Source organism: Gallinula chloropus, assembly GCF_964237585.1.
Source record: "Gallinula chloropus genome assembly, chromosome: 24".
In the NCBI taxonomy this organism is placed as follows: Eukaryota; Metazoa; Chordata; class Aves; order Gruiformes; family Rallidae; genus Gallinula; species Gallinula chloropus.
Window position 1 is genome coordinate 1,438,854 of NC_140109.1, and position 24,743 is coordinate 1,463,596.

The following is a 24,743-nucleotide window of genomic DNA, read 5'->3' on the forward strand; positions in this document are numbered from 1 at the left end:
ACGCTCGGGAAGCAGAAGTTTTGCCAGAGTGAGGGCTTAATAGAGAAATGGAAGCCTTGGCCCAGGGTTCTCCTTCCCATCCCACGTAAAAATAGAGAAGGAACGGTTAAGTACAGCGTGTTCTGCACCCACAGCGAGCCTGTGCCTGGTGTAAATCACCCTTTGCTGCCGTCAGGGCCAGATCCTTGGCTGGGACCGAGGGGAAGGAGGTCAGTGCAGACTGCTGAGCTCGCAGGACCAGGAGGTTTTCCTGCTGAGCACTGGGCAGTGACAGCATCAGAGGGTGTTTTGGAGGCTGCTAATCAGCACGTCCAAAAATCCAATAAAGGCCTTGCAGTAAATTAGGAGAGGAAGATAACCACGTGTGTGTGCGAGCAAGAGAGGAGGGGAGGGATGGGGACATCTCGGTGTCGGTGCAGGTTGAAATGACAAGTCCTGTTCCTTTCTGCAGGCTGGGATGGGGTGAGGTCAGCCCAGGGTGCCAGAAGGTCCTGGGGTGGCTTTAGCCTTGTTTTCAGCATGCAGGTAGCAGCTGCTGCCTCCCTGCTTCCCGGGCGATCCCGGTTATTAAAAAGGCGATAAGAATCGAGCCGGGCAGGGAGGTTTTGAGCACAAATGGGATGTGGAACAATATCCCCAGCTAAATTGATAAAGCTGGAAGAGTCTCGATGGCTGATGTGGGGCTCTGAATAGCAAACTGCCCGTCTCAGAGCTGCGGGGCCGAGGAATTGCCAGGAGCCACTCGCTGAGGTGAGACTGCTGCGTGGCAGAGCAGGGGAGTCTCGAGGGCTCCCAGCTGCACCACTTAAAAAACATTTGCTTATCAGACAGCCTGTTCCATGCTAATAATCCCCACTCGCCTGGCCCTTTCCATGCAGAAGTCTCCAGCCTCTTCCCAGTCTTGAGAGGGGCCCGTAGTGAGGGAAGACCTGGACATCATTTGTCTGCTTTAGTCTGGGAGTGGATTACTTGGGGTGTAGATTTTGGAGGATATTTTGGCAGTGACATGCTTAAATACAAATCCCAGCTTTGATGCTTTGCATAGTAAGGCACCTTGTTAATCCATCTCTCTCTGAGGCTGAATTGTGCTGTCAGGCTGTGAATTGCTTGCTGGTTTTTGCTCTGTGCCTCAGTTTCCTCCTCCATATTGTGGGCATAATTTCCCAGCAAGGAAATTGTCCCCACGTGGCAAAGCAGCAATGATTTTGTACATGGAGCTGGCTGTGTGTTACAGAGCCAAATGGACAGGGCAGGAGTGGGGTTTCCATCAGGAACCTGCCGGCGCATTGCAGGAGCCCCATCACTGATGCAAGCTGAGGTGGGAGGGGGCTTATGGGGGCCGAGTCTTGCTTGGGATCAGCTGGCACGCAATCCAAAGGTGTTGGAGCCTCACACCGAGTGGTACACCCACACCTCTGCCGGTTTATGTTTCTAATGGCATGGAGACTGTGGCCTGTAAATCTCCCCCACCGTAACTCACAGCCAGCGACGCCAGAAAATCCGAGCTCGTGCCTTCAGCATGGAGCATGACAGAGCTGGGCTGCGGGGCTTTTATTGGGCAGGTTCTCCAGATGATCTAAACGTTCAGGTCACCCCGTAGGTTTTGTCTGCTGCCGCAAAGTGGGAATGCGGGTCGAGTGCCGCATGAAGCACACAAACCCAAGAGTGACTTCATCCTCTAATAACTCCTCCAGCGCTGACTCCCAGGGAACCCCTTTGTATTCAATTAGCTAATGTGTGCCTTAGCACTTTGGAAATATGGAGTGCCATAGAATTGCTAAGTGTTGTTATTTAACAGCACATGTAGTGTGGTGGTTGCAGCCCTGTAGTAGAAGTCAGAAAACCTACACTGTAATTGCCTGGTGCTGCTGCCGAGTTCGCTGTGATTTGAGCAAAGCTTGGGGATTTTTCTTCAGTAAAAGTTCATTAATTTTGGCTGCAGACCTTCAGGGCCTACTTTTTTTCTGAGATCTCATGAAACTGGATATTGACTTTTGGTGGACGCTTCAAAAAACAGACCGAAAGAGGAGGAAGAATTCAGGCAGCTGGGATTGGGGTACTTGAAATTAGCTTTGGTGTGGTCTTTGGTCTTCTCTGTACCCCAGGTTGTGCTGCTTTGTGGTGAATGCCTGCACAGGAAAGGGGAAAAACAAACAAGGACAACAGAAGCTGAGCTGGCAGCTACTGGAGTGTCTGGATGCTCTCACCCCTTGCCCTCTGGAGCAAGCCTGACCTTACCAAATCTCTCTTATCCTGTTACAAATGGAGTGTGTCCCCAAGGGTGGTCTATCTCCATCTCATTGCATAGGCAGCTCATGGCTCATCTGCTTGTTTCTGACCTGGGTCTGCCGAATGCTCTTGTGCACGTCTGGTGGGAAAACATTTAAAGGCAGAGACTGGAGCAGAGGGGAGGGACAGGGAGCAGCTCAGGGAGATCGCGTACGGGCTAGGTAATCCCTGTGAGTTAGAGGTGGATGCTTTGCGAGTGTGAGAGCCACAGAAATGGGGGTTCCTGCAGCTGGAGGCTTGCCTAGGAAAAGGTGGGTATGGAGAGCATTGGCTGTAGAGGTGGAGCGATCTTGCAGTGAGCAGCCACCGCTAACAGGGCTGGGAAGAAGCTGCTGTTCACATGTGAACTGGAGCGAGTTGCTGGCTCCAGCGGGAGCGTGTGGCAGTCGCTTTCTGAGGCAGCGAGCCCGGCGGGTGCTTCCATCCTTGGGTGGGCCATGGTGGTCATCCCAGGAAACTGGGCTGACGTGGGTGGGTGTCTGTCCCAAAAGCAGCATGGGGAGCTGAGCCCAGGGCTGGGACTGACCCCGTCCCCCAGCCAGCCCAAGCAGACCGTGCTCCTGGGTTCAGCCCTGCGACTGCTGTGCTACCGGGGCAAATCACAGCCCTGCCTCAGTTTCCCCATGTGACTGGAAACCAGTGGGGCTCATCCCCTCACCCGGGAATTGGTTGTTTAAGGAGAAGAGTGTAACAAACTTGCCAGGGCTTGAGCAAGCCCAAAAGCTTAGAGGGAGAGAAGGCAAAATAAAGGCAGGCACTAGTCTCAGCTGCCTGGAGATCTGGGCAGTCTGGCCTGAGGCAGGACCCTCGGACTCTGTGTTTTGGTACGTAACATCTAATTTCCTTCTGCTGTAAAGGAGCCAAGAGGGCAGTGGGGCAGCTGCACGAATTGTGCCCCGTGCCATCTGCCTCCCAGCTCTGGCTGGGGGCAAGGTAGTGTTTTACAGGGGCTCGACATATCTCCTGCTGCTCTGCTTGCATCCAGGATCTCCTCAGGCCCGGGTCCTCATTAGCCATCTGCCTTCGTCGTGCGGGTTGACAGGATGCTGTGGGTAAATGGATAACCTGTCAGGAAGGCAGGAGGATAATATCATTCAAATGAATCGATAGTTCACAGGCAATTTCATGTTACCTAACGTTAATGTGGTTGTGTCCAAAATGCACTTAATCCTGTGTCTGATCGCGCTCTCGTGGGAGTTTGCTGGGCTGGAATAGTCTTGTTAACTCCATGTTTCAGAGATTTACAGGCATTGTTCCTACGTGCACGCAGGAGAGATAAAAAATGACTTGACTTGCTGAGATCTCATAGTCCACCGAGCCAAAAGACATTCGTATGGGTGATGAAGGGAATGGGTATCCAACAGCTTCTGAAACTATTACTCCCACCTTCTCACTCCATTTCAGCAATTAGCAAAAGAGGAATTAGTGAGGGAGGCATCGTTATTTCCTGCTAATAGGACAAGGAGGGCTGGACACTTCTGCAGGGGCTGGATCTGTCGTGTAACAGCTTCTTCCATTGATGTGAGTTCCAAAACAGAGCTGTCCCTTTTAGCTTTGGGTTGTTTTTTTTTTTTTTTTTTTTATATCTGTACAGTCATTTTTATGCATCTTAGTGTTTTGCTCTTAAGATCTGCCAGAGGATGAGCCCCACACCAAAGCCCGTGGTCAAAGCACCTTCCCACCCTCCCCAGGGGCATTAGGATGTCCCGTGGTTGGTGTCTCCTCCTGGTACCCCATGGAACAAAGTGGGAGGGTGGGATTGCCCTGCAGAGAGGAACTGGTTGAATTTAACAGTTTAAGCTTTGTGTCACTGAGTCCGACACGGTGGTGGTAGGGCAGCTGCACTCAGTGGGTGATGCTTGCTGCCCAGGCTAGGGGAGACCAGTTCAGGGTGCTCCAAGGAAACTAAAAACAGTAAAGAAGGAACGTTAATTCCTCTCCAGAAATGGGTGTCCACAGTCCGGTGGTCTTGGCTTGGGGATCCCTCCTGCCCTGGGTTTGGATGGGCAACCACTGCCCGCATACTCCCACTGTCTGGGGCTTTCAGCCCTGGTGATACCCATGCACAGCAGTGTGTTCAGGGTGACCTCAGCAGGGATGCTTTTCTGGGACTGTTTGGAGAGAGTGTTGCTTGGGAAGTATAAATATGCTAAGGAGCTGTGTGCTCTGGACCTCTCACGACACAGCTGACCTTCTCCAGCTACTTATGGCAGGTTACTGGCTTCATCTGAAAAGCATCACCCACCTCCCCACCGCCACTGTAACCTCTGTGGTACAGGGAGCTCCTGTCAGAAGAGCTGGTTTGTGGGCTGCAAAGGATACATACATGTGGTTGGCAGGAACCATGGCTCAGGGATGAAAAGTTCCCAGAAGCCACTTGGGAGGGAATTTGGTCTTTTCATTGAACTTGGCCGATAAAGCATCGGGGCGGCTGGCATCTTCCTTAAAAGCCTGAGATGGGCAGTCTGCTGAGTCGAGCCCTGCTTAGCCCCAGCTGGGAGGTGGGAGATTCCATGTGCAGGTTCCCATCTTTACTTCGGGGGGGATTGAGTGGTTCTGAAGGTTTTGCCACCTGCTTTCTTCCCTAATCCCATTTTCTGTTTTGGGCTGCTGTAGGAGTTTTCCCTCCAGCGCCTGGACAGCCTGCTGGATGACCGAGTCAACATCCTGGGATTTTCCATTTTCAACCAGTCTCATGCTTTCTTCCAAGAGTTTGTCCAGAGCCTCAACCAGTCCTGGCAGGAGAACTGCGATCACGCTCCTTTCACTGGGCCAGCAGTAAGTAACTCCAGCTGGATGTGTTCTTGTGCAGTTTAATCTAGGTGATGCTGCTCTGGGGCAGGGGGGTTGGACTGGGTGATCTTTCAAGCTCCCTTCCAACTCCTGATGTCCTGTGGTGATTCTGTGCAACCCTGCTATAGAGTCTTCACCAAAAGGTGATTTCTTTCTGGCGATGTGAAGGTTTACTCTGTGTTCATAGCAAGGCTCCATCACCAATACAATACACCGTGTCCAGATGCCCTGGCTGGTGAAGATACAGAGCAGAGGTGGAGTGAAATATTCCCAGGCAGGGTGTGTGCTTCCTCTTCCATGGCTGCAAGGGAAATCCAGCAGTGTTCTGCCACGTGTTGTCTCTGCCGTTGGAAGTCTGGCAGGTCTCATCTTCCAGAGAGCATCTCTCTGAGTAAGAACTTCCCCTTTTAGTCCTAGGAAGCAGATATCTCGTGGGATAGCTCATTCTAAAAAGGGAAAAGGAAGCTTAACAGCTGGAAGTGACAGGAGGGAGGTTTCCTGTGAGCTGCAAAATCCCAGGGCTTTCTTGCTGGAGCTGAGAGAGTGTTTGAGGAAGGAGGAGGGAGCTGCTTGCTCTAATGCCATTCTCATTAATCACATTGCAAAGAAAGGAAATCAGAGAAAATCATTCAAATTACAGATGGCTAGATTAGGTAATTAGAATTTAGGCTAAAACAGATGTTTGTAATTAAGTGTTTATGTCATTGAATAAAATCCAGATTGTAAAGTCTATTTCACAGGATTTTAATGGTTTTAATTCTCTGTGTTATGTTTGGGGGCAAAGATACAGATGATAATATTTTAGGAAGAAAAGAAAAGGAAAAAAACCCACATGGCAAAACCCACACTAACCACCAAACCTGTTCCTATCTCCCTGGAGATCAGCGTACCCTTAGACATGGCCTTTACCTGGGAGACTTCCCTAAATCAAAACTCAAGTGGGACCTTCTGCTTCACCTGCTGTTAGTGTGGAGTGGAGTGGCTGTGGTGGTGTGAGGAAGGTATGCTGCATCCAGTAAGGAGCTGTAGCGTGCTGAGGTTGAGCTGGGACACCAGCCCTGCTCCTAAGGCACGGGGCATCAGACAGCATGAGCTGTTGTACAGGCATGGGTGGGGATGGTCCCGCTGGCTGATGCACACCAGGGCTGGAGATGCTCGTTTCTGGACCCTTTCTAGTTGGTGAGCTGCTCCCAGGGCTTTGTGCCACAGTTGTAGCCTCCAACAACACCTTAGTTCTTGGGTACAGCAGCAGACCGTGCTGAGGGGGACGCAGCAGCCAGCCTGTCTGCCCAGCCCACCATCTGCTCCCTTTCCTGGAGCTTTGCTCTGATGGGGCATCCATCAAGTGCTGATTTTCATGGGTAAAGTTTTCGTTGTCAAGAACCAGGCTTCAGAGGCAGTGAGAGGGGACAGTCCCCTGTCACCCCTGAACCTGTGAGCAGAGGGCAGCTGCTGAGCTCACGTGCAGCTGGTCACGGAGCTCATGCATTGCAGAGGTGGCACGAAACCAACAGGGATCCTGCACGGCTCAGGCAGCGTGCACAGGGGAGAGAATCAATTTGTTAACAGGCAAATTGGCTCTTTGTGACAGAGTGACAAAGCTGTGGTGTAAAACGAGAACATAAACGCAGTGAGAGGTTTTATAGGCGACGTGAGGAAAGCTGGGGCGGCGTACGCAGGAGCACTGACAGGTCCCCCTTGCTGAAGCTGCCTGGAGGAAGGTACAAAGGGGCTGCCTCCAGCTGCCTCTGCTCCTCTGCTGAAGGTGATGGCCCTGAGGTACAAGAGCCTGGGGGTTGGACCCGATGATCTCTCGAGGTAGCTTCCAACCCCTACAAGTCTGTGGTTCTGTGATTCTGTGCTGCTCTGTGTCTGTCCCACCACGACCCGCAGGGAAGTGGACTGGATGTACTGAAAGGACCCAGTCTGAATTTTCGGGGCTGCAAGAGGCAGCTGGAAGTGGTATTAACCCCTCTCTTAACCCTGCAAGAGGACACTTGCCTGCCTGCAAAATCCAGAGAGAGCAAAGAACCCAGAGGAGCTGCTGCTCTGGGCAGGAATTGATCCCATGTATCACAGCCCCCTCCACAGTCCCAACATTGCTCAAAATCCTAAGAGAACTTGCCAGAAATCCCAACAAATCATTTGAGGCTACAGAATATCATATTTCAGTCGATAATGTCAAATGCTTCGCTGAGATCTACAAGTCTCTGGCTCAGCAGCTAATAAGAGATCATTAATTGCTCAGGGAAGATGGAAATGAAAACCCACCAGGAGACAATTAAAAATGCTGGGCTGGTTTGGTGTGAGATGGTGAAACTTTGGGGTCATGGGGGCTGAGTTTGCTCTTGTCATGTATTTTTGTTTGGCCAACTGGTATTTATATGTTTCCTGGTTCAGGAAAGCAATTGCTCAGTATGCATGGTGTCCTGTAACCTTAGTGTGGGTCGGTCCACAGTGGAAATTAAGCAAAAGAGCTTCATGGAACAGGGACAGAGGACAGGACAGGCTGGAGCGGAAAGGAACTTGTATTGGAGGGGAAAAAGAAAAATAAGGAGAAGGATATATCAGCTCCTTTAAGAAGCTCCTGAAAATGCTTCCTGAGAAGGGAATGTTTAAATCAAATACTAAACAAAAAACAATCGTGTACTGACCTGCAAAGGGAGGGGAAGAGGTGCAGGAGGCAGGCATGCTGTGGTCACCAGGGGGCCTGAGAGATCTCAATCCAAACAGGATACCCAATTTCTGCTCCCACTCACCCACCAATTCCATCTGTGTCCTCGGGCTGCTCAGCAACTCTGGTGTTACAGTTTATGACCTGCACAATAGCTGTAATAAAGCTTCACAGCTCTGGAGCCAGCCAGTCCTTAGGATCAGCAGAGAGCCCTCAACATCTGTGACCGAAGGTCCTGCCTGTTGCTTGAGAGAAGGGTCAGATGCCAGTCCAAGGGGTGCCAACCCAACTGGTAATGCTCCCTGGGAAGTCCCCAGATACTGTATGTGCAAGATGGAATAAACACGTGCACACAGGAGAAGTGTGATTGTGGAATATGTGTGTGTGCAGGCAGAGGGGGGCTGGGAAAGCGAGAGGTGCCCTTAGAGCTGGCTTCTGCTGGCATTGGGCTGGAATCATGGCTTTGAACTTGTGCTGCCTTCTGTGTTTTAAGGCTCTGTGCTGCTTGTTAACTGCCTAACCCCAGGCCCGTGTGGTCAATGAGGCCTTATCACTGATCTGAGCAGGATCAAGCAGGGTTAAGTCTGGCTTGCTCTGTTCCAATTAGTAACGCCGTTGAAGCCAAAGGTTCGTTGGGATGATTGAACTGGGTGAGATAATCCCTGGCAGGAGCGCTGGCAGGAGGGAATAAATGTGGTCAGGCTGTAGGAGGAATGGGGGATGCAGATATGGCTGAAGTGCTCTAAGTCACAAACAGGGTAAGGTGGGGAACGGAGCCCCAGGACCAAACCCGCTGTCAGGAGCTGGGAGGGTAAGAGGATGCTCTCAGAAGTAGCCACAAGGAAAATGTAGCCTTGATAGTAATGAGCTGCAACAGCTTAATTCCAGCTCAGTCAGGAGGTGACAGTAATTAAAAGTGAAATCTTAGTCACAACAGTGAACACGAGAGCGCAAATGGCTGATTATTAACTGCACCAGAAACCCAAAATGGTTGTGCCTGGGCAAAACCCAGGCTCTGTGAGACTTGATGGGCAGAGAGTCTGATGAAAGGCAAACGAAGCAAAGAGGAGAAGGAGAGGGATGAGCTCTGTGTGTCCGGACACTGCTCCAGCAGTAACATCCAGCAGAAAACTGGAGTGAGGGACTAGATGATCTCCCTGGGGTCTGGAAGGTGAGACTCAGTTGTTTGAGAAGCAGGTCAGGTTCTCATGGCTCTGCCCTTCGTAGCAGTGATCGAAGGAGGACTCTGGTGGCCCAATGAAGGCTGAAGCAGCACAGTCATCCTTCCTGTGGGTGCAGGCACAGGATCTGGGTTCTGCCCAGCCATCTATAAATCTCATGCTCTCAGGAGCGTTCCCCCTGGCCAAGGGATTAATCAGGGGGTCACCAAAGCACCAAGCAACCGGCAGCTTGCTTAGAAGGGGTTAGAGACCCTGAGGAACAAGCAAGCAGAGACTTAAAGGCTAAGGAAGCAAGCAAGAAGGGAAGGAGAATCGGAACAGGCTGGGGCTGGTATAGGGACTGCAGTTGCACCGGTGATGCCTGTGCAGGCGCAGTGGTTCAGGGATGCTACTGCTTTGGTTTCCTGCCCTCAGCTGGGTGCAGACGGGGTGCAGGGGGCTGCTGGAGCCGAACAGCAGGCAGGCAGGGCTTGCTGTCTGCACAGAGGCAGCCCAGGGTTTTGCTCCTTCCTGATCCCCACCGAGGCTGTGAACTGAGCACTCCCCCACAAGGTCCTGAAGGTACAGCGGGAAGCTTGGATTTCGCCTTCCCATCTCAATCTTGCTCTCCCTCTGCCCCGCAGCTCTCCTCTGCCCTGCTGTTTGATGCTGTGTACGCTGTGGTGACTGCCGTGCAGGAGCTGAACCGGAGCCAGGAGATCGGTGTGAAGCCCCTGTCCTGTGGGTCTGCCCAGATCTGGCAGCACGGCACCAGCCTCATGAACTACTTGCGAATGGTGAGAAGGGACTGAAGCTTTGCTGCCCCGTTAGCTGCTCGCGCTCGTCACCGCCGGCAGCAAAAGATGTGTATGTACACGCTGGCACTGGCACAGAGCACCGGGCTCTTTGAAGGTAGCACCAGGAATGAAAAGAAAGGAGATCTGAGGGCTGGTTTGTCACTGGCCTTGGAATGACATGAAACTCTCCAGTTTTCAGGTTTTGCTGCAGAAAAACTGGAATTCAGTGATTTTTTTGACTTTTTTTTTAAAGTATGAGTGTTTCTAAGTGATTCGAGCTCTGTTTTGAGTGAACTTGAGCTGATACAAGGTCATGCAGTACAATTGCTGAAAGCTCAGCGGCAAGAGGTGAGCTTCCCTGTGAAGGGCTTTGGGCTCCTTTGAACTCTGAAGTGTGATAAGGGCCAGTTCTGGTGTGAGAACAGGTCCTGAAGTTTCAGCCTTGTGAAGCAGTCAAAGTTTGTCATTCCTTAAAGCTAAGCCTGACCATGCTGAAGGAGCTCTTCAGGATGCAATTGAAGCATTGTGAGACATTCTTTTCTTCACCCAAAGGAAGGCTCAGCTGAAACTGAGCCTAACATCACTTTGATGTATGTGAACCCTGCCTCGCACTGTTGATTCTGCTGCTGCCCTCCACACCTCTCTGTGCTACCCTAGCCAGCCTCTGAGAGCAGTTAGGATCGAGACATGAGGGTTGCCTTGCTGCTGGGAGGGTGGGTGGCTGGTGTGCGGGCGGTGGGGTGAGCCGCCTCGATGGGCGCTGTAACTCATTCTCTCTTGGACAGGTAGAATTGGAAGGTCTCACCGGCCACATCGAATTCAACAGCAAAGGCCAGCGATCCAACTATGCCCTGAAAATCCTGCAGCACACGCGTGGCGGCTTCCGGCAGGTAAGAGCGGCCGCGCTGCCTGGGCACGGCCTGCTGTAACCTGCTGAGAGCTTGGCTCGGGCCCCTTCTGTGGGGCTGAGGGGGTTTTGGACACCCAAAACCCAGGGTGTTTGCGAGACGAGGTGTTTGGCAAGTGAGAAGGTTGGCGTGGGTGTAGCAGGAGCGCTCCCTGGGCCTGGGTTGGCAAACAAGCTGTGTTTCACTTCATCAGGAACTTGTCTCAAGATAATAGAGCTTTGCCTTAATGTATTGGGCCCCTGAGGTGATGATGTTAGAGGTAGTGTCTGTCCTGTCACAGTAACCCTCCTGTACAGACCATAATTCTGGCCTCAAAGTGTGTGCTGGCTGCGAGCTCACACACAAACCGCTTTTGTTCTTAAGTTTGTGGAGGCACAGGTACTCAAAATTATTTGTATGGAGGAAAAAAGCAAGGATTTCCCATGAAATGGGCATAAAAGGGTGCTACAGCACCTTCTAGACACCCGCTCCTGGGAGGGAAAGCAAAGGGGGCAATCCTGCATCCCCACTGTTCCTCTCCAGCCTGGCACGCAGGAGGAGCACAAGGTAATTTACCTCTCAGTTTATGGTGTGTGTTCCTCTGTAATGGATTTGCTCAGCTCAGGGGCTCATTGGCTTCCTTACAGTGTTGGGTCTTTTTCTGCTTGTCACCCTCTTTCTGTCCAAGGGTTATTTCCTGACTTCAGCTAAGGTTAAGCGTAGCTGTGCGGGGCCATGGATATCAAAGCACTGAAATTATGTGACGTGGGAATTGGAGTTCTACTGGTAAATCCTCACACAGGAAAGAAAAAGATGGATGCCTCAGAAAGAGGGGTTTTGTCTGTCTTATTTCCCTGCTGACAGCTCTACACCTGCCCTTTTCTCGGAGATTGCCACTTCTCCTAGACGGTGGCAGAGAAGAAAAGCTATTGTATCCTACCCCACATCGACAGCATTTCAGCGTCAGGAAATCTCTCCCAGTCTGGCAGCAGTGAATTTCAGCCTTGGCAAGGATGGTGCCTGCCAGTTCTTACCTGTCAAGTGACAAGCTTGGCTTTGATGCCTCCTTCAGCCGCAGGAGTGGGGGATAGGGATGGCATTTTCCCCACAGCACGCTCTCTCATTGCACCAATGCCCTTTTAATCGCTTCCCCAGCCCGTTGTACTCTGAGCAGTAGTGACAGGTCCGAGCCCATCCGCATTCATAAGAGCCTGTGTTCACCTGGAGCAAAAGCAGCGAGTGCTGCAACCCTCCCTACGACAGCTTGATGTGCTTAAACGTGGCAGGGAGCTCAGGTCCTTTCGGAGCAGGGCTTCTCCCAGAGCTCCACAGAGCTCTTCCCAATAAACCTGGTCTGACAGTAGAAAACCTTTTTATGGCCCTGTTGCGTGTGATGGCTCAGTAAATAAGCAGCTCCATCTTTTAGAGGTACCTGGGAAACCTGGGCTGAGGACTAAACTTTTTGGCTGTCCCAACAGTGATTAATCTCTTCCTGTTGCAGTAACAAGGTGCTGGAAGGCCGAGCAGCCCCTTGGCCCACGCAGCTGCCTGCTGAGAGCCAGTGGTGGCTGCAAGCCCTCTCCTGCCAGAAACCCACCAGGGAGGAGTTAGTCTTGGTATAACTGCTCCAAGCTGCTCAGCATGCCTGTGGCAGCCTTTCTGCTGTCTGCTTTCCCCTTCTCGGGGGTCCTGCCTGGCTGACAGCAGCAACCCAAGGGTGTTGGAGTCCCTCGAAGGCTGCAGGAGTTTCTTGTGATGTGCCAGGCAGGACCGGGCATCCCCAGATGGAGCTGTGAAATCTGGGCAGGGCCCTGCCCCTCTCTCCATCACTGCAGACCGAACCCAAAGGCCACTCTGCTGTGCCACGGGTGGTTATTTCCTTCTCACCAACCCAGCTTCTCCTCATCAAAATGACTAAATAAATCGTTAGAAATCGTTTAACTAAACCCACTGTGAGGGGATGGGGTTAGGAACAGGCTTTTGCATCCTGGAGGCAATCTTGTTCCCAAGGCTTATATTAACTAATTTGCTCAGGCTCTTGTTTGAAACACTTCTATTCCCTCCTTAGTTTTAATCAAGCTCACGCTCTCTGCCTCTTTCTGTCTTTCTCTCCCTCTCCCCTTCTCTCCATCCATCTATCGAAGCCACAGGGACTTCCAGCTCATCGGCTTTGATAGAGAATTCACCAAATCTTGAAGCTGATCCAGCCAGCAAACAAATTAGAGACACTTAGCTTTTCTAACTCGCTGTTGCTTTTGGGCAAGGAGAGGCAGGGCTTTTTGACATCCAATTTTTAATACATTTATGTAACACATCAAACGTGGCTTTTCCTGATTTAGCCTAACTAGTGGAAATTTTTTCCCCAGCCATATGAGAGCTGCTCTCTGCTCACAGGATGTGTGAGGAAGCCCAGACTCATTAATGTGCCGGTGATCCATAGATCTGACAAGGACTGAGTTTGTAAATGTCATCTTTTTATTCTTTCCCCTTTCTTTGCCCCTTTAAAAAGACACTGTGGCACACCCCTCCGCTTGCAGCACGGCGATTCGCAGTAAACCAAGAGCTGAGCTTTGGCAGCTTAACAGGAGAAGGGAATGAAGAGGGGCTGTGATTGATACAGCCCTGGGAACAGCCCTGGGAAGGCTGGCATGTGGCGGAGAGGCAGGGTGGGTAGGAGAAGCTGCTGTCAGGGCTGGAGTCCTGCCGTGGGCACATTGTGCCCAGCTCTGCCTATCACTCCTCACCCAGCCCCGGGTGCAGCTGATTAGGTGCTGTTTAGCTAAAGGCTCTGCCGGCATCCCAAGGCAGAGCAGTGGAAGTTATGGGGTGGGGGGTCTAATTGGGATGTTGGTGGGACACACATGAGTTACCAGTCGATAGCTCCAAGGCTCTCTGCAATCCCCACCACATCAAGCCTTTTTAACTTGGGAGATGCTCCTCGGTCTCGGTGGGACTTGTTCCTCATTAGCTGGTACCCCCAGCAGGAGTTGAGGGACAGACCCTGCCAAGAGCTGGATGTCTGTTGCCCCCCAGGATCTGGCGAGGGGGTTGGCAGTGGGGCCACATGGTGTGAGGATATGGAGGGAATGTTCTCCATCCAGGCTGTCACCTCTCACGAGGGCATACAAATCCCTCTTGGAAAAGTATCAAGCTCCACCTTGCAGCCAGGTGGTTGTGATGCCCTCGCTGCCCTTCTGGGAAAGGTATGCCATTGCTTCAGCTCCTCTGATCATTAGAAACCTTCTTCTAATTTTCAGCTTCTTTATTTCTGGATGGTTTGTGTCTTGTTTATTTTTGTGCCAGCGCTGTCATTTTAGCTTCAAAAGCTGTTCTACCTCTTTGCTGTGGACCTCCTCCACCTGGTGTATTTATACAGACCAATCGTATCCTCCACTAAAAACTCCCAAGTCCTAAAAACTCATAAGTCCTAGTCCAGAGCCTTAACAACAGCACCATCTTATCCAAGACACTGTAGAGCATGTGATTGTTTCCTGACACATTTTGCAGATGAATATGTTTTCTGCTTTTCAGAGGCTCTTTATACGTAGGTAGCACTGATTAAAATCACCTTGACATCCATCTTGCAAGAGAGGGAGAGATCTGAGGATCCCAGCCACCTTCTGACACACAACCCTTCAGAAACGGCGAGCAGCGGGAGGAGTCAATTAGTGGCTTAATCATGCCGCGATGGGGACAGTGGTGAGCTGGAACCAGCCAGGATGGGGTGGAAGTACCCCAGAGCATGGGAGTGTTTGGCTCTGGTGCTGTGTTAAAAGCAAGGTCAAACCCACTGCGCTGTCGGAGGAGGCGGCAGTCAATTAGTCTCAGTGTGCCAGCAGGGGAGGGACAAATTTGAGAGCAGTGAGGGCTGTTAAAATTAAAGTTAATCTGTCACTAATCTCTGGTTGTGAAATCCGGGAGGAGAAAAAAAAAATTAGGCAATGTTTCTGACTGATGGCTCCCTGGGAGAGAGGCAAGAGCTGCAGCCAGTCTGCTGCTGTTCAGCAGGCACGGCAAGAGGCGAGCACCTTCGTGTGGGGCTGGGGAACGCAGCGGGGGTGAATCCGTCCCAACACACCAGCACAGACCCTGTGCTGGATAAAGCTGTGCTCCAAGGACTCCCTGTCCATGAGGTACATGGTAAATCTCACAGTTTGGGACTGTCGTTCCAGGAGATGAGTCCTGCACTTTGCAGGGTGACCATGATGCGATGAGCTTGATGACAGCTAAGACGTAGCAAGCTGAAAAGAGAATGGGATGCCCAAGACCTGCTGCCAGCCTGCTCTGAGACTCCATCACAGTGCCTGCATGTCCCTGACTGTCAGGGGAGGCTAATAACCCCCAGCGTTGGTGGGGAGCCTCTGAGAGTTACTGCTTCCAGCACATCCAGAGGTCCATGCTGTGCCCTTCTTACTGCTGCCGAAGGGGCTGGGCTGACAGCTCGGAGGAATCATCTGTGGTGCCTGCAGAGTGAACAAGTCCCTCAGGCACTCAGAGGGCTCTGCCCACACTGCTGCATCCTGGAGCCTCAACTTCAGCTGAGGAGGACAGCAGGCAACGTACATGACATTGCTTTGCTCCCCATGCCTGCTTTCCCTGTGCAGAGCCATCGAGCTGTCCTGCTTGCACTTCCACCGCTCCTCATGCCTAGCGAAGAGGAGATGGGATTTAGGAGACTGTGATGGGATTTAGGAGACCAAAATGTGACCCCTCGCAGGGGAAGCAGCTGCTTTTCTAATGGCTGGATTTGCACCAGCAGCCAGGAGGAGGATGGACTCGGCCCTTTCCTCAACATCCCGAGCGATTCAGCCTGCTGAACAGCAGCATGGCTGCAGTTTCGGGTTGCATTTGGCTCAGATGCACAAGGTGGGAAGTGACTCTCAAGTCCTGGAGCCATCAGTCATGCCAGAGGCAAAGCACTGCCAAGACAAGCAACTGAGTGTGCAGACCCAGGCCTGGGGCGGTGTAAATCAGTGCACCTCCCAGTCGTTTCAGTGGCAGTGCACCCGCCTGGCACCCACCTCTCTGAAGGTAACAAGATTACTCCTTGATGGAAGAGAAATCGATTTGTTCCCACCACCCTGACAGCCGCGGCGCAGCGAAAGGACAACCTGCCTCAGACCCAGAGCGGCCGCGATGGCTTGTGTCAGCGCACGGGGACTGGGACTGGATTTGCTCTGGCTGTGGAGGAGCCATGAAGGGGCTGCGTGTCGGGGTCTCCCACTCCCTCTTAGGGACACAGCAGCTCACTTCAGCGATGTCAGAAGGCAGTTGGGACCCAATGGGGGCAGAAAGATCTCGTAGGAGAAACGGAGTCTCAGGTTGCTGACCTCCCTCAGCCATCCTTGGGAAAAAAACCCAAGGCTGTTTCAGGGAGCATAGGAGAGCAGGACCCTAATCTGTGTGCTCTGAACAAGCTGCTTGAGGTGCTGGTCTCCCTGCACAGAGCTCAGAGGGAGGGAGATAAAGCTCCTGAAGTTAAAATTAGGTTTTTGTTGAATATTCCTCCCCCCTGGCTGAAGGCAGCGGCCGCTTCCATCACGTCACAGCTGAGTCACGATGTCCTCCCAAGCGCTGGGGGACTGGTCCCCACCACTGGCAGTGGGAATTAGGTTTTGCTGATGCTTGGATGGGTGAATTAAGCTGCCCGTGGAGCTATTGGGTGTGATCATCCTCAATCAAAGGGGTTTGGAGGTACTTAATCATAGTAGTTGGCATCCTTTATAGTGGGAAGAGGAGATGAGTCACGGTGCAGCGCTGCTGAGAACGTGGCTTGGTTTCACCACCTGCCACCAAGGTGGAGCTGCTGGTCAGGGCTGGAAAGCGTCTGCCCCACGTCAGCACTGCTGCTCTGGGATCACGGTGTGACATGTGATGCTGTCATACTCCCTGTGAAGTGGCTTTTTCCTCTGAGGAGCTCACAGTGCCTGTGCCAGCCTTTAATGCCGGTGACGCTCACAGGACAGCGGGAGGTTTGCCTTGCTGTCAGGCAGGTGAAACCTTTGTTTGAAGTTTCAGAGGCAGAAACCCCATCTCCTCATGTCACATCGTGAGACTTTGGTGCTCTCTGAAGCCGGCAGCAGCGTGGCCTTGCCATCTGCCTCCTGTGAAGCACCCCTGTGCCCCATCCCTTTTAGGAGGTGACCTCCAGAGAACTGAGAGGAGGTGAACAGGGTGGCCAAAATGCCCCGGGTTGAGAGCAACAACCAAGTCTTCTCCCTGCAGCCATGAGGTAGCTGCTGTGCCTTAGCATGAGGGACAGCAGAGGTGCCTGGCTGCACCACGCTGGGAGGGATGAGTTTGGAGGTTTAGCTGCATGGGGAGTGGTGGGTAAGATGGACCCGTCTTGGTGTCATTTGGGGACAGTGCCTGCTTGGCTGCCGTGAGCCCCAGGAAAAGGGCAGGGGGGCTTTCTCCCGGTGTGGGGCTTTGCTGAGGATGTGCAGGAAGGTGCAGGATGCGTGAGCAGGGACAGGACTCTGGCGTTGTGATGCAGGTGGAGGTGTGCCGGTGCCGCGCACCAGCAGGTTAATCTCTCTGCTGGCCCGTTGTGGGGGTGCATTGTAAAGGTAATGGAGCGTTCCTAAACATCTCTTCCAGGGCCAGCTCGATGGTTGTCAGTCACCGGAGCCATATGGCAGGTCTGTACGGTGCTTTGCCCTCTGAATTCCCTCACTGTGCTGTTTATCTCTCCAGATCGGCCACTGGCACGTTTCTGAAGGACTCAGCATGGACAACAGGATCTTCTCCTCCAACATATCAGACAGTCTGTTCAACACCACACTCATTGTCACCACCATCCTGGTAAGTGAGGGGGTCACCTACGTTTTCTGTTAGCTCTTTGCCAACCCAACGCTTAGGGGTGTCAATCAGCTAGAATATTATTCCCTCTTCCTGCCCCCCTTGGCCCCCAGCATGCAGCGTTGCACACTGATTTCATGAAGAACAGACGATCAAATCTCTAATTACAGCACTGAGGACAATTCGTGACAGTGTAATTAAACTCAAGTTGATGTTTCATATGGAAATGATATTTGATGAGTTCAGAAGCAGCTGGGGAGAGGGCTGGGCTGGGGATAAGTTGCCATTTTACATTTATTTCTGAATGATGCTCTTGTTTTGTGTACAGCTGGTAAGTTGGAAGAGACTCTTGTCCCTTCTACCCATAAAATTACTGAATTGGGCCAAGATGGGTACAACTTGGGTTGTACCCAAGATGGGTAAACCAAGACTTTACATCTGCAGGCACCACTGTCCTTATCCAACTAAGTCCCCTTCCAGGTACTGCCTGTCCTGTGTTTCCCAGTGCCTCTGCTCCTTTCTTAGAGGCACTCAAAATCTTGAAGAGCTCTGGGCACTCCTTTCTTATGTCCCACAGAGCTTGTTGAAGAGGGGGACAAGCTGGAGAGGTGGCTGTAGAGGCTGGTGTCTACCACAACTCAGAGCAGCCGCTGGCTCTGCTAGCTTTGTACCTCGTGATTCCCAAGCTAGCTTTCTGTACCCCTCAAACCGTGATCATGAGGGATATATGGGGGTGGGAGGTTGGCCTGGGTGCCCCTTACACAAGCCAGGGCCGCAGAGCCTGCTGCCCTCCCTGCCCCATGCTCAGCGCCGTGCTGGTGGGATGCCTCGGCTAAGATGGGAATGACAGCTGCCCAGTTTCAATGCAGGAAAACCCTTACTTAATGCTGAAGTGGAACCATCAGGAGCTGGAGGGCAACGACCGCTACGAGGGCTTCTGTGTGGACATGCTGAAGGAGCTGGCAGAGATCCTGCGATTCAACTACAAGATCCACCTGGTCGGGGACGGTGTGTACGGAGTCCCCGAGGCAAACGGCACGTGGACAGGGATGGTCGGGGAGCTGATTGCTCGGGTAAGTGAATTAGCTGCTCTCTTTAACTCAGCTCTGGTGGGACTTGGCAAAGAGAAGCCCTGCTGCTTTATTAAGTGCTCCAGGATGATAAGGATGGATGGGGCTTTTAGTCCAGTGGTGAGACTTTGACCAGAAGATCTCGGTTTAATGCGTTCTCCCGATGGCAGGTGTGTGTGTTGGGTCGATGTGACAGCCTGCCAAGGACTCGGAGCAGGAGGCAGGGCCCCTGGGTGCTCCCAGGGGTGCTCTCTCTGCTGAAGGGAAGCCTGAACCCTGGGATCCCTGCGTAAGAACTCGTTGCCAAATGGATTATTATTTCCCGGTGGGAAAATTAATGAAAACTTGAAACAGGAAAATATGCAGGCTCTGGCAGGGGCTGGTGGAAGCTGCAAAGAACTTAGAGAACCATGCTGTTCAGGGAGGAAGCAAGAGTCACATCACAAACCCAGAAAAGTTTTGGCAGGTTCATTCCAGCTCCCCGACTTGTTTTTGGAGAGGAACACACCTTGTTCACTTGAAGTGTGTGGATTGAGGTAGGGTTTTTCATGGCTCTGCTTCACTGTGTTGCAGCACAGCAGCTAGACTGAAAGCTGAACGTTTTTATGGGTTTGATGCCACTTTTGTGTACCCATGTGCTCAGTGAGCCCACACCCCCCTCCCTGCTCTTTGTTTTCCTCCAGCTAAAGGTAGTCCTTCCCCAGGGATCCTGAAGCTTAAAAATACAGTTCATGAAACGCTCAGAGATCCTTAGTAAAATATGCTCAGCCAAAGCTAACATTAAGATTGATGTTGTTTAAGCCAGTGCTTCCTTGCTCTCAGACTTCTGCCCTGCCTTGTTATTACTGTGAGAACCCAGGGAGAGTTTCTCAGCTGGTGGGAGATCCATGGTGAGGTGTATTTATGATAATCTACACTGCTGAGATAGAGGAGCCCCTGAGCCACCCCATCATTATCCTCACAACAGCGGTGTGTCCTCCTGCAAAGCAGAGGAATGAGGGGCTGAATCCATCCCCTGGGGCTCCAGGTGGGGATCTGGGGCTCCTCAGCAAGCATCTCTAGGAGATTCCCACCAGCATCCATCTGCTTCTTCCCTGGATGGCAAAGGCTGATACTTGCCCTACCTTTGGATCTTCAGTCTGAAGGCAGGTGGGAGAAGGCTAGGGCTAAAAGCCCTGCTGAGGGTCAGGGATGGAGCTGTGGTGTGGACTGGAGATCCCTCCTGAACCAGCACCGTGTCTCCTGGGTCACCCTTCCCCAGCGGAGCGACAGCTCTCAATGCCAGCTGAGATCCCACCTCCGTCTGCTTCTGCTGAAGAGCCTTCTGTATGGTTGTTTGCAAATGCTCTGGGCTATTGGCATAGCTTTGATACATCTGTGTGTGTGTGTATATATACACACACGCACACAATTACAGCTCTGCAGCGTTCCTTTCGGGAGGCAGGAAGGGAAGGCACAGGGAGCAGCGTGTGAGCTGTGCACACAAAGGAAGGGAGCAGCCATCAGATTTTTGGCCTGCTAACCATGGCACTTGCAGCTCTGTTAAAGGGGAGCTTCTGGAGGGTTGTTTATCTGTAGCAATAAGTGTTTTTGACTTTGTCTCCATGTAGAAGCCGTTTGTTTCTTCGGCAGCTCCAGCCTTATTTAGGAGGATTTGCTCCTCTGCTTCAGCAGGGCAGAGCTGGCAGAACCTGGGTGAGGCTGAATCAAAATTTGGAGGAGAGAAAGAACTTTCTCTGCTATGCTCTTGCTGGCCCCTCTGGAGTCTTTATAATGGTCTGAGTGAGCTTTTGATCAGTCCCAGGGACTGGCACTTTGGATGGGGGTGGATTTGCCCAGTTGCATCCTGTTGTGTTGATTCACAGCTGCCTGGGATGTTGCTTTCTAAGTCTCTCCTTACTAAGGAGTGATAACCCCACCATCTGAGGTGTTCCTCTTCTGCTGTGACAGACAGCCCCCAGGGAGGGGTGCTCTTAATGTGAGAAGGTGAGAAAATTATCCAGCTCCATGCAATACCTTTCCAGAATCCCTTTTGTCTCTGTAATCCCCGCGTGGAGCTGAATCTCCTCAGAACAACTCCAGGGCTGTATGGGAAAAGTGTTTCATGTTATTGCTTCTAAATTAACCAGCTATTGATTTATTCTTAAGTGCTGAAAATTCTATTATGGCTAATTGTGTGCTATGATATGATTGAGAAGGATGCTATATAAACATAAATTTGTTGTTGACCCAAATTTATCAGTACATTCTTATCGACCTGCTCACAAAACTAATTAAGCAGTAAGGAAGAGAGGGCTGGGATGATTTGGGAGATTAGTGGGAAGGCTGTAGAGACTCCTACAGCTTGGGCAGCGGTCTGACTGCCCACCTGATCAGGAAACCCCTAAACTTCACCCATCCCCTGATGGGTGATTTGGCTTGGGAGGAGTCACTAGGAAGGACTCGAGCCCGTTCTTCAGTGAAAGGTGTCACACACTTAGGAAATGTGGAGCTAATCAGTTCCTCTGAGGCTGAACACCCTGCTCCTTCCTTCAGCCAGCCACTCTCCAGCCAGGGCAGACTTCCCCCGGTAGCCTCGCTGGTTCTGGCCCAGACAACTGCAGTCGCCAGCAGTTCGCCTGACACTGTACGCCTGTGTTATCCCTAACGAGCCAACAAGGAGGAACAGCAAATCTTCCCATCTCCTGGTTTTTGGCATCAGAGCCTTGGGGGACAATAGGGCTGGAAGAGTTACATCTCACGCCTTCCTGCTGCAGTGCAGTCTCTGGCGCAGAGTCCCTGATGGTGGTCTGGGCTTCCTTTTCTCTCTCTCTCCAGCACGTCCTTGAGCTAAATTCTCTAGTCTGACACAAGCCAACGAACACATTTTCAAGGCAACGTGACAGCCACCTTCTCCTCGTTCTGCCACGCCTGTATTTGCTGTTCTGGTAGTGTGGTGCCATGGTGGCTGTGCTCCGTGCCTGTACCTCAGCTCCAGCCGTTGGTGCTCAGCTGCTCTGCTCCTCCCTGAGGAGATGGGCTCATGTCCAAGAGATCCCTCAGAGAGCATTCCTGGATTTACCCATCTCGTGAATGCCCCTCAGAGACCGGAGCTGAGCGAAGGAGTGGGGGCAAGGAGGGAGAGGACAATTCCAATTCGGCAGAGTCCTGCTCTCCACTCAGCAGTGGGTGTTGGTGTTCATCAGGAGAAGCTGTGTGTGGGCGGGTGTGGGGGGGGTGAAATCTCTTCATACCCTGTCGTGCTGGCAGGCAAGGGGGTTGAGATGGTGGGTGGGGGGGTTGAGATGGTGGGGAGCAAGGGGGAGCGATGGGGAGCGGGGAGGTGAGGGAGTGTGGGCTGTTGAGTAGGCATGGTGGGGGTGTGGGCAGCGACATTTGCGACACACTGTTGATTTTGCTGAACTCGTGCAGAGGATGGCTGGCCATGGCGTGAGCTCGTTAGGGTCTCACACTGTCTCACCCTGTTCCCTGCAGGCTCAGGGTCCCTTTTCCTGCTGCATCACCTTCACTGGGTTTCACCATGGGCACGGAGAACACCCAGCATAGCCTCCTTCCTCCCACCCCTATAGATAGACCAGGTGAAGTGAAGGCAGAGTTGAGGCTGACGTCTGCACCAATTGCTGGCCAGCCCATCCCTGGCTGTGGCTGAAACGGAGGGCTGCAGCCCCCGGGGCTTTCAGGCTGTTGCTTTCCATGTGGCAGAATTCACACACGTCCTTAAAACCCCCCGCAAACACCAGCACTGAGTGACCCTCGCCTGGCCCTGCTTTTCAATGCAAGAATATGCATCCAAGCGCACACCCTGGCCGGCGCCTGCTCCAGAGGGAGGAGCTGCACAACCTGAAATAGCTCCTGTCAGATCAGGCGGGCAGCTGGAGCAGAAGCAATCAGCACATCGATCCGGCGGCCGAGCCGTACCCATCGTGCCGTGGGACAGATCTGCAGATGCAGAGAGACTGCTCTGTCATTGCCACAGCAGCTCCAGAGCTGCTGCCCCAGTGAGCAGGCTGCATCCAAAGGGCTGTTATTTTGTAGAGGTTAGAGGGAACCTCTGGAGATCACCCAGCCCATGCCCCTTCGTCAAGCAGTGTCACCCCCGGATGGGTGCTCAGTACCTCAGCCGGATGGGTTTCCAGCAGGGCCAGCATCTGGCAGCGCTGATGCCAACAGGTCTGCAAGGGTTAATGGTGGGTGGTCAGGTGTGTCCTGAAGGTTGAACGCCGAGTTTGGTGTCCTAGAAGGCCCTCCAAGCATGGGGGCAATGAAAGAAATAGCTTTCCCTGGCCTTGGCCACGCTGTCAGTGCTCTGTGGGCAGCACTGATGAGAAGGGTGGTCTCATATGCACCCAGGGGATGTAGCATCCAAGCTGCTGTTAAAGTCAGGGGCTCCTGTTCCTGGAAGAAATCCCAGCCTTGTGCTCCCAGACGTGTCCTTCAGGCCTGTTTTCCCTGTGCCTGACACGGAGACAGCACTGAGCCTTACACTGCTCAGGCTTTCACACCATGGGCTGTCTCAGTGCCGTGACAGGAGGCTGCGAACCGCTGCAGAGCCGGGCTCCCGGCCGGTGCCCCGTGCCACGAGAGGCTTCGGCAGGATCCTCTGCCCGGGCTGAGGGCTGACGTCAGGCCCCATTCATCACCATTAGCGCCGAGATGAGCCTTGTCAGCATCCGCAGCGAGGAGGCGGCCGCCTCCTCCGGACTGGCAGTCCCTGCAATTTGCTTCTTAAGGCTGCTTAATTGTTGTTCCTCTTCAGGAGCCCAGCTCAGCCCCCGTGTTTAACATCCTCTGCGGTGGCAGCGCGAGCCTGTCTACTAATGCCGGCAGATCCCACGGTTAATGCCAGGTACGGTGGTGGCAGCTCGTGCTTTTATCTCAGACACCAGCCCACCCAGGCCTCCTATCACCTAGCAAGAGTTTGCCCTTCTTTAAGCAGTGTTCTATTAGAGGCGCCTGTCTCTACTCCTGAAATGCTTTGGGTCTTTTCCTAAGCCTGTTTCACACTGACATTTATAGCTGCAACTGTGCTGGAAGGATGAAAATCGAGCTGTGTTTGCCCCCTCTTCCTCCCATCCTTTGCCTCCTGTTTTCCCTTTCCCCAGGACCTGGTTGCAGAGTGCAGAAGCACAAAGCAAACCCCATTTCTTTCCCCCGGTGCATCGTTTAGCCCATCAAGTGCAACCTCCTACCTGTGCTCAGGTGAGGAGGGTTGGAGAGCGCTCAGGTTGGCAGAGCTCCTCTGTCACTAAGATGCGCTGACCCTGGTGAATCACAAGAACTTCTGTGAACATCAGGAAGCAAGGTCAAAGGCATGAAATGGATGGTAGTCAACCAGAGAATACATTGCATGCCTTTCCCAGATCAAAGTTTATCGCTGTCAGAGATCAGCTCTCAACTCACATGGCCTCAGAGCCTGCAGACAGAGAGTTCCACAGATGAACTGATCCCATTTGAGTAATCTGCTGGTGTTTACATAGGGCTGGACCACTCGCCGACCACACTGTGATTATCGGTGCCTTTTAAGAACCCCGTGGGTAAATACCTGGCTAGGCAGAAATTCTCTCCAGCTCGTAATTCATTCCAGCCTGAACCTCCTAGGAATCTGTAATAGCTGCTTGGAAACAACTACAGAAATCTGGCACTGGGCTTGTCCAGGAAACCAGTCCTTCCTGGGCTGTGAAACCTGCCTTCTCCATCACCCCCCCTTACTGGGCTTGTCCAGGAAACCAGTCCTTCCTGGGCTGTGAAACCTGCCTTCTCCATCACCCCCCCTTACTGGGCAGGCCTGCAGAGCACCTCGCCTTTCTTTTCCCCTTCCTTCTTCCAGCACTGCTGCTCTTCCCTTTTGCAACTCCAGCCTTTCCCTGGCCCCTCTTCCCTGTGTGTCCTGTGAAGATGTTGGGCTGGATGTGCGGAAAGCCCCTCTGGCAAAGCTGTGCCAGAGGTGGCTGATCCTCTGTCCTATGGGAAGTGATGCAGGGACAGAGAACATGGTGAGAGTGATGCAGGTTTTACTGGGGGTCTGATGGGGTCTTGGCTCCCACATGAAACTCGGGGGCAAGGAGTGCAAATAGTTTCCCCCCATCCCCCCTTCTCTTTTCCCACTTGCATAATCCTCACCCTGCAAATCAGGCAAACAAACGTATAAGGGAACAGAGACGGTTTCATTTTTATAGAAAGCAATTACACACATTAAAAGAGCTATAGTAATAAAAATAATATTTAAAATTCAAATCCCTTATCTGTGTTACAAGGGTATTAACACTGAAAGG

General features: G+C 52.4%; 1 protein-coding gene across 1 annotated transcript in view; it reads left to right on the forward strand.

The window, feature by feature from the left end:
* The window catches only part of GRIK4 (glutamate ionotropic receptor kainate type subunit 4), a gene marked incomplete at its 3' end in the record, with an annotated part of 117,006 nt that overhangs the window by 73,932 nt on the left and 18,331 nt on the right, over window positions 1–24,743 (forward strand). Inside the window, exons 7-11 of the mRNA XM_084274967.1 lie at window positions 4,906–5,067; window positions 9,561–9,713; window positions 10,499–10,603; window positions 17,297–17,404; window positions 18,271–18,474. Coding sequence (XP_084131093.1) covers window positions 4,906–5,067; window positions 9,561–9,713; window positions 10,499–10,603; window positions 17,297–17,404; window positions 18,271–18,474 — 732 coding nt within the window. The remainder of the gene's footprint in view (window positions 1–4,905; window positions 5,068–9,560; window positions 9,714–10,498; window positions 10,604–17,296; window positions 17,405–18,270; window positions 18,475–24,743) is intronic.